At 39.2% G+C, this 9087-nt stretch overlaps 1 protein-coding gene across 1 annotated transcript; it reads left to right on the top strand.

Annotated features, from left to right (window-relative positions):
- The first annotated feature begins 246 nt into the window (after nt 1-246).
- On the top strand, nt 247-6144 carry ifrd1 (interferon-related developmental regulator 1). The gene is made up of 12 exons (XM_086147063.1): nt 247-455; nt 1916-2020; nt 2491-2572; nt 2949-3073; nt 3201-3358; nt 3472-3522; nt 3870-4048; nt 4316-4424; nt 4525-4659; nt 4800-4928; nt 5373-5468; nt 5594-6144. The coding sequence occupies exons 1-12, from the start codon at nt 425-427 to the stop codon at nt 5678-5680; spliced, it is 1287 nt and encodes a 428-aa protein (XP_086003189.1). The 5' UTR covers nt 247-424; the 3' UTR covers nt 5681-6144.
- The last annotated feature ends 2943 nt before the right edge of the window (nt 6145-9087 follow it).

Here is a 9087-nt window from a genome sequence, read left to right on the forward strand (position 1 = left end):
ACTAAGAGTAAGAGTTAGATTATCAAGTTATTACGTGCACTTCTAAAAGTAATCATGAAAATGCTATCATTAACGATTAAACCATATATGTAAATAAAAAAGAAAAAGCCAAAATACTCATGACGCATACGGCATCACGCGGGAACACACGCGACGTATGTCCCCTTTCCTGGATTGGCCGCCGATGCCGGGAAAAACCCACGTGACATCTGCCGGTATATATACGTGGAGACACTAACATTCCACGCAGCCCTGGTTTATGAGGAAAATGTATCGTCTCGGTCAACAGTGTATCTCCAAGATCGCCTTCGATTCTTTTTTATCCACTTTGCCACGGGAATATTTTCACTTTACGAGACAATATAATAAAAGTTGGTCGTGTATTGGCTGATTTTTGCTGATTTTTACATTTACCTGCACGAAAATGCCAAGGAGCAAGAAGAAGAACAGCAGAGGTAAAGTGTGCTAGCGGCCTTAGTGGTAATGCATGGCCTTGCCTAGTCTGTCGTCTCTAACGCTGCCGGTAGTTGTAGTTTTTTGTCGTATTTCACTCCCTTCATAATATTTGAACGTGTGAACGAGGAGGACTACAAACGTTAGACGTTGGCCTGACGTAATTTACAAACATAGCTTAGCTTCAAGCTAGCTAGCCGCTAAACACAATGCACCGCTGGATAACCAAAATACCACAAAACGAAACACCCCACATGATAATCGTAACCTATTGTACGTGTCTAATTGATTACTATTAATATTATATCAAACTTAATTTTATAAAATCCGCTTGGAAAAAAGAAGCTACTTCGGCTCAGAAGGCAGCGTTTTTTTCAAAAGATGTTTTGACACGTTTAACAGAAAACTGCCGCTTCAGAAGAAAACTAGTACACAATCTTGATATTGAACCGAACACAAATGTGCTAAAGATAAAACTTTGGGATATTTTAACATCAAGCGATGCCGTCCGTATGTTTGCGTCCTTTTTTTCCCCCTTAACCGATCCTATTTACTGTTTTCATTTATTGACAAAACTACTTACTTTGATCAACGATAGCTGCCTAAAGTGTAATGCTAGGTCAACTAGTCGGAGTATTTCTCATAATTTTATCGTTTTTTTTTTTCTTTTCTGTTTTGTGACTGTTTCGGCTCCAGAGAGCATGGCGGAACGTTGACAGGGGCGGCGCCCAGGTCGCTCGGATGTGCCATTGAGTCCACGTCGACCTCTCGCACAAAAATAGCTAATTTCGAGTTGCTGACATTCTTGTTAATACACGTCACTATTGTTACGAATTAAGAATAATCCCGTGAAGTTGTTTACTACTTAGTCCAAGGCACATTGGCCGAGGGTTATGTCAGGACAGGGAGATGCCTGCTGGTTGTTGGCCGCGGTTCACCTGAAGCGACTCCTGACTGCATAACTGTATTATTGTGATTAAAGTTACATTTTCTTGTCACAGATAATTTGAGAGGATATGGCTTTCTTTTTTTCAGCTCTTCTCCAAAGTTTTGTATTCTGGGCGATGCTTTTTTTTTTTCATTGGACAATCATTGGGGGAGGAGTGTTTATCTGAAGACTTTAGTTGACCTTAAACGCACCCTGTTCTGGAGGTGCTATCAACCCGTCAGATGCAGAAATTGTTCTGACAGACACGAATGTCATAACAGGGCGTTTCAACCTCTGTCCTTCGTTCCTGTACATGATGTGTTTACACAGTCAACTGCCTATTGGTGACTTTGACCACAAGAAGACTATTTTTTTTCTTTCTTTTTTGTTATGCCATAATGGAAGTACTGACAGGATAGAGTGCCAAGGACACTGAGCCGATTAGATTACTGCAGTATTTCTCTGGACACCTGTACTGCGCTGGGATTGCATAACCAATTTAAACAGACTTTGTGTCCATTTTTCCTGTTCCAGGTGGGCAACATGGAAATGTGCAGCCTTACAGTGATGAGGATGTGTCCATTGAGACCCTCAGTCATTGCAGCAGCTTCAGCGATACCACCAGTGTAGCAGATGATGGTATGTATGTTTGGGGATTGCTTTCCCCCTCAAATGCGTAATCAAATTTTAAGATCAATTGTATGTGTCTTTTAATTAAAATATGTTTTTGTATCTATCCTTTAATATTTTCTTTAAGGTAAAACTTTATTTAGTGAGGTTATAATTGATTTTATTTCTCTGTTCATTACCTGGCATTTTTCCAGGACATTTTTGAATTTAATTTTTTTTTTTTCTCACTTGTGTAATACTTGTTTCAGCATGATTTACCAGACCAAACAAAAGTCTTTTTTTCACCCAGATATTTCATGCTGTCTTTGTCTTCCTCTAGAACAGTATGATCAAGATTTTAAATAATGAAACGGAGTGTCTGATGGGGAAAACATTCATTAAAACTCATTGGATGCTTTAGTTACTGTGTTCTTGTTATTTTTAAACCTGCACTTGAGATGATCTGATGTGTACATTAACTACATTTGTTGCTTTGTCAGGTGGCGAGGCTAGTGAGGATGCAGCCCAGGAAGAATTCCAGTATAAGCTAAAGGTCTTTATCGACAGCACAGTGGATAAGAGGTATTTAACCCGACTTCATGAGTAAACATGTCTGCACTATCAGACTGTGCTATCAGATCTGGCACTGCATGCAAAATGTATTTTGGTGTATTTGTGTTATGTGTCTTGCAAGTTTAGTGTTTTTAAATTCTTGCCATATTAGGGCAGTAGTCTAAATGCCTTTGATTAGAAACCTAACAATGGAGTATGTATAAACCAGAGAAGTGTCTTGTAACTGAAGCATCTGAGGACTGGTGCTGGTCAGATTGAGGAATGGGTGACGAATACAGATAATTTGATAAGTGAGCATGATTTCTCTGATAAGACCTTGGTCAGGTCAAGCATAACTGTTTAAGTCTAAGCGATCCAGACTTAACATTTGCTTCTTTTTGGTTAGCGCTAAAACCAGGCAGGGGGCACTGGATGGGCTTAAGACCGCAATGGCCACACGGATCCTGTACGAGTTCATTTCAGAAAGAAGGATGACTATCACGGACAGCATCGAACGCTGTCTCAAGAAAGGTACTTAAATTGGAAATTTTACCTGGTTTCGGAATGAAGGGCCCTGTTCTTCATTAGTTAACCTCATCCTCGGTTATAGTTGTTATATTTTTGCCTTGTTAAATCAATCCCCCCCCAACTTCTTCAGGCAAAGGTGAGGAGCAGCGAGCGGCAGCTTCTTTAGCTTGCCTGCTATGTATCCAGCTGGGCTCAGGGATTGAGAGCGAGGAGGTGTTCAAAACACTTAAACCCATCTTCAAAAACATCCTGGCAGATGGATCTGCAAACATTCAAGCCAGACAGTCTGTGAGTACAGGATATCCTCTGGTCATTAAACCAGCCACTCTTTCAGTTACTTGCTAAGTTGTGTTGTGCATTTGGATTGTGAAGTCAGCAAAAGTCTCTGCCTTCCTTAACAGGTGGCAACAAGTCTTGGTCTCTGCACCCTTGTCGCGGAGGATGACATTTTGGTGAGTTATGAGGGCCTTTAAAACTGAATGGATTATGGGAACTAATAGCAATATGTCCTCCCAGAGCTTTTGTCAGGGGTGTTTTTATTAATGTCATTCTTTTCCATTCTTTTCGTCTGGTCGTAACCCAGAGGGTTCGTACCCTATCAATTATAAGTTCAAGATGCCTTTTTTTAAGAAGACCATTCTGACCACATTCAACTTGGAATCACTATTAAATTGTCCCTAAGTTCTTATGCTCTAGTTTCATCAATCTTTTAATTACTAAATAAAAAATGTTTTGTTTTTAGTACTGCTCTTTCCCAAATTCACTTTTCTCAAGTTATTGCTGCCGCTCTCTACTGTAGGATGTGCATGCCACAATGGAGTATTTTGAGAACCTTTTCACCCGGTCGTATGCGAGGGCGGATGGTACCTGCCCTTCTATCACTCCTGCAACCAGCCAGCTCCACACAAACGCCCTCCTGTCTTGGGCCCTGCTGCTCACCATCTGCACAGCCAGTCAGCTCAGAGACATCTTGTGCAAGTAAGCCAGTTATCCAAACTTTAACTAAATAAAAGTTTGGTTATTTAGGAGAGTGAGAGTATTTTGATGTGCATTAATGGTCTTAAACAAGCTTTGCCATTTCCTTTTTTTTTTTTTTTTTTGCAGAGCCAAAAGACTTACTGTATTGAACTGTATTTTATTTAAACTTCAGTGCATCTACCCTAAATGTTTTAGAAGTAAACTATTCTCTAGTAAGGCCTAGCAGCTGCTGTCAAGCTTTAATTAAATCCATGTATTGTCATTCAGACACCTGCCTAAACTGCCAAGGCTGTTGGAAAGTGAGGATGTCAACATGAGAATTGCTGCAGGGGAGACCATTGCGCTGCTTTTTGAGTTGGCCAGAGACTTGGACTCTGTATGTTGTTCTGTCATCACAGATCTTTCTTTTTTAGTTTTTATTTCAGACCCCCTTTTGAGATACCGGGTCATAAATAGTGTATTTTATGTTCCTTCAGGAGTTTGAGTTTGATGACTGGGACGGTCTGTGTGATAAGCTGAATGCGCTGGCTACAGACTGCAACAAACACAGAGCCAAGACTGACAAGAAGAAACAGAGGTCAGTCTTCAGGGATGTCCTAAAGGCTGTTGAGGTGAGTTTTTTCTTTTTTTAGGCTTTTTTAAGCTTTCTGTCCCACATTTTAAGCAGCTTCAACAGGAATCACAGATGTCATTTTTCATGAAATTCTTTAAAAGGTGGAACACTAATTATAAAAACCTGTTCTTCTACCAGGAAGGAACTTTCCAGTCGGAGACCATTCGCTTTGGGACGGAGCGTATGATCATCGATAGTTGGCACAGGAAGCGAACATACGACGCTTTCAGAGAGTTTGTGGGCTCTGGAATGAACTACCACCTACAGGTATCATTCTTTTCCTTAGAGGTGAACTGAGATTTAAAACTTTGCTGATTAACAATACTGAAACTACCTATTGGATGGTGAGACATTTGACCAGCTGCATTTGTTAGCATTGTAAAAAATTTAGTAGGCCAAAATATGTTCTGGCAATTTTTTTTGTTTTTACATTCTTGTATAAATATTGGTTTGTTCACCTAAATGTGTCCAAAACCGTCCTATCTACGTTTTCGCAATAAATGGTACCTTCATATACCATATGTTTCACATAAATGCACCCCAAAGGTGTATCGTCATGTAAACTGTAGAATTTGTCTTTTGAAAGGGGGTGAAGTTAATGCCAGAAACAGTATTCTGGACAGCCTCTCCTCCTTTCAACCTTTGGTCTAATGCTTTCATTGTTTACAGACTATTGTTCGACACCATTTAATTAACTTTTCTTCCAACAAGGCAAATGAATTCATCAGGGACGTGTTTGAACTAGGACCACCTATATTGGTTGATTCCGCCACAATGAAGGCCATGAAAATTTCTCGCTTTGAACGGGTAGGTACTTGTCGTTTGAAACCCCCTGAAAATTAGTTTAGTGTGTGTGGGGGGGGGTTGCTGCAATCAATGTTGACACTTCCTTTTAGCCCCCTTTTTGAAAACTATTGGATTTTATTTTCCAGCATCTTCACAACTCTGCTGCATTCAAGGCTCGGACCAAGGCTAGAAGCAAATTCAGGGACAAGAGGGTGGATGTGGGTGAATTTTAACTTAATGTTACCAGCCAGTCCTGCTTTTTAGGTGATTTTTCAGCTCATCTGATGTAGGTTTGACATGTTCGTTCTTAAAAAATTAAAAGTGGTGCGGTTTTTGTGAACTAGAAAATGTTTTTAACAAACTATAAACAGTGAGATCTTGAATTAATTTGGTTTATTCTCTGTGATCCTGCCCATTGTGTGTTTCTGTTCTTGTGTTAATCTGTGATGTGAGGTCCTAGTTTGTATTAAGTTATAGGTTTTGTTTTTTTGCAAGACTCCCTGTAAATCATAATGTAAAAATGTTGTAATGGAATTGTCACTTTTCACCTGCTTATTTACTCTTAAGGTCATTCTGTAAACATTGGTGAATGGTATCACTATAGATTTCTCATATGTAAGGCATATATGTATACGCCGTCACATGTTGTGTTAAATTAATCTGCAGAATTTCAAATAAAGAAGCATATTAAAAAAAGTTCTGAGTGTTCCTCAAATTCCTGCACCTCCAAAAATTTGAGTGTGGCTCCTGTAGGATGCATGGTCACCTTGGAACCTATAATTCCTGGTTCAATTCCCAAGCGCACTTTAGCCCAGGGATGTCAAATGTACAAACTATGGAATAAATCTACAATTTGAAAAAGTACATAATCATGAACTCCTTTTTTAAAATTAAATGCAGTACCTATATTGTCTTCTAAGGGTGCATTGTTTTAGTCCGTTTTAGCAACGTGGCAACACTGACTCAGATCAGGTGGCAGCCGTGTGGCTTCCAGGTCTGTGAATAGTATTTTTACTACTTAGAAATGTGCCTGCTTTTCCGTTGGCCCTGACACCCTCATCAGCAAGATGTTGTCAAAAGCGAAAAGTGGACATCAAGTGTTTTCCAAGAAAATGTACCACTTCTTACTGGTTTGTTGAGGTTTATAGGAAAACTGTTTGGTGTGGATGCAGCAAGTTTCAGTGCCACTAGGAGACTCGTCATGGTGAAAATTACAAAGAACTGAGTTGACAGAACTGAGGGATGGTGTTGTTGAAATTGCACTTAATGTTTTTTTTTTTAAAGAAGCAGTTCATACCATAAAAAAGATCTTTATAATTTACCTGTTCTTTATATTTAAACAAAGGAAAAATTTGGGCTTAGTGTAACTTCAGTTAATTATGCAATTAGTTTACTGGTCCGGCCCCCTTGACATCAAATTAGACAAAAGTTTGACACCCCTGTTCTAGCGTGCTAGAGCAAACCCCTAAACAATCCCAGGCACTGTTCAGTGGCTGCCAACAGCTTGTGAATCATCCATGATGAGGAAAGAAGAAAAGGTGTGTAAAATGCAAAGAATTAATGAATTTATGCAATGGACTTGCAAGGAATTCAAAATTCCAAGTTTATCAGTGGATTCTAGTCAAACTGCCAGGGATACTGAAGATAAACATTGTCATATCTGACATTCTGAAGGAAATATATATAAGAAAAAGAAGACTAATGAAAGTGGTGAATATTTTCTCAGTTAAACTTGTGGATGATGTGAATAATTTTCTTGGGATTGTTTGCAAGTGTGAGTCTCTCAAATCTTGGGAACTGCTGTTTGTATAGGCTGCTGCAAAGGAAGGTCATTGGAGCAAAGGTGCACCAAATCTTACTTTTATTGGCTCTCAAAAAGTAATCACTCTTACTGGAAAGAAGAAGTTTGCCAACTACTTTTGAATATAGTTCTGAGTCTGAGACAACCTCAGTTTATTGATTCAACTGACGGTAGTAAAACTATTCATGGAGCACAGGAAATTATGGAAGCATAACGTACATTGAAGACGGTATATTTGCTTCCCTGGGTCCCACTCGAAGGGTGCCGCTTTTATAGAGCCATAAAAATAGTCCATAACAGCCGTGAGTGTCACATGATAAAGGCAAACGTAGCGAAGCTCCAAATAGTCCCATCAATAATGTTGGCCCGGAGATGGGAGCGCACACCAGCACCCTGAGAATGATTCACCCGTCCAGTAGCCGCGTACTGCTGCTAAAACAATATAAGTTCAGGGGAACGCGGAGCGAAAAACAGTTTTCCTTGCTTGTCTCAGATTTAGAGGATTGCCCAAAGGAGATTCACATGTTCATCAGTGTTATGATATTGACTTTTTCTGTCATATACAGCAATTAATCTGATAAATCTAACTTAAGCGCAATCTGAAATGACCTGTCTCTTCACTGGAGAATCGACTGCTGTGGAAATTCCCATCATAGGGCTGGTCAACGGTTTTATGAGAATCATTATAAATACGGCCTGTGTGAAACGAAAATGATGTTTGAACGTGCAGTTGGATTTTAAAGAAATTGAATAAATAATATCTTAGGGTCATATTTGGTCCCAAGGGTTCTCATGAAATCTTAATGAGCCATTATATGCTTATTTTCAAAGCTGAAACATGCCCAGCCATTTCACATATTAGTAAATCCCTAAATTTCTTTAAATGATACTCGGGTTGATATCCTCCTAAGTGGCTCTTCTGGCACTGTAAATAATTTCTAGTCCCTTTAGCTTTTTAACTTTTGATGTGTCGTTTTAAAGCCTCAAATTACGCGAGCCAATGTTTTTACAGCTGATTCTCTTTGAGAAGTCCTGGGATAAGCACTTAGAGACGCATAAAGTAGATTTCCTCGCTTGAACACTTTATCAAAGCAAGTGAAAACCTTTTACTCCCATCTTCAACTCGTTCACCTGTCTCGCGATTTCAATTGCCCCTTCCCTTTTTTCTAAAGTACATCAAATTTAGTCTTTTCCATAAAGAATTCTAAAACAGAAACGGTGCTAATGTAATTTTTCTCACCCCCTTGCCGACCCCTCTTCATTTGAAATGAGAACAACTTTCTCTATCTGAGAAATCAGATAGATGAAGAACATCTGAGTGAGTGACTGCATTGAACAGCTCCTTTTTTACAGTTTTTATTTTGGCTCCTTGCAAATTGTATTTTGTTGCAATTTTACAGCCCATAAACACTCCCCTGTGCTCATTTAGCTGCTAACTTCTTTTTATTTTTCCACATAATCCATATCGGGATCTGGGTGACCATTTAGTCGAATTGGCAAAAAGGGGTACCTCATTCATTCATTTAAAGGTGTTTCTTAGCTCTGTTATGTAAGCCAGAAAAAAATTTACCTAAAAATTAGCATGACAAGAGTAAAAGTGACAAAAAAAGGACAAGACATAAAGGCTCCAACTGGTGACAAAACATGTTCAAAAACATTTTGCTTAATTTCCAACAATAAGAAAGAGATAGATAGATAGATAGATAGATAGATAGACAGACAGACAGACAGACAGACAGACAGACAGACAGACAGACAGACAGACAGACAGACAGACAGACAGACAGATAGACAGATAGACAGATAGACAGATAGACAGATAGACAGATAGATAGATAG

The sequence above is a fragment of the Fistularia commersonii genome, chromosome 5 (assembly GCF_037954325.1).
Source record: "Fistularia commersonii isolate RoL2024-O1a breed Wild chromosome 5, RoL_Fcom_v1.0, whole genome shotgun sequence".
NCBI classification, from domain to species: Eukaryota; Metazoa; Chordata; class Actinopteri; order Syngnathiformes; family Fistulariidae; genus Fistularia; species Fistularia commersonii.

What these genes read in the sequence shown, in the direction of transcription:
- ifrd1 (XM_086147063.1), top strand. Translation starts at nt 425, where the DNA reads ATGCCAAGGAGCAAGAAGAAGAACAGCAGAG. An exon ending in GACAGCACAGTGGATAAGAG is followed by an intron (nt 2,573 to 2,948) that starts GTATTTAACCCG and finishes CTTTTTGGTTAG; the next exon opens with CGCTAAAACCAGGCAGGGGG. An exon ending in ACATTCAAGCCAGACAGTCT is followed by an intron (nt 3,359 to 3,471) that starts GTGAGTACAGGA and finishes CTTCCTTAACAG; the next exon opens with GTGGCAACAAGTCTTGGTCT.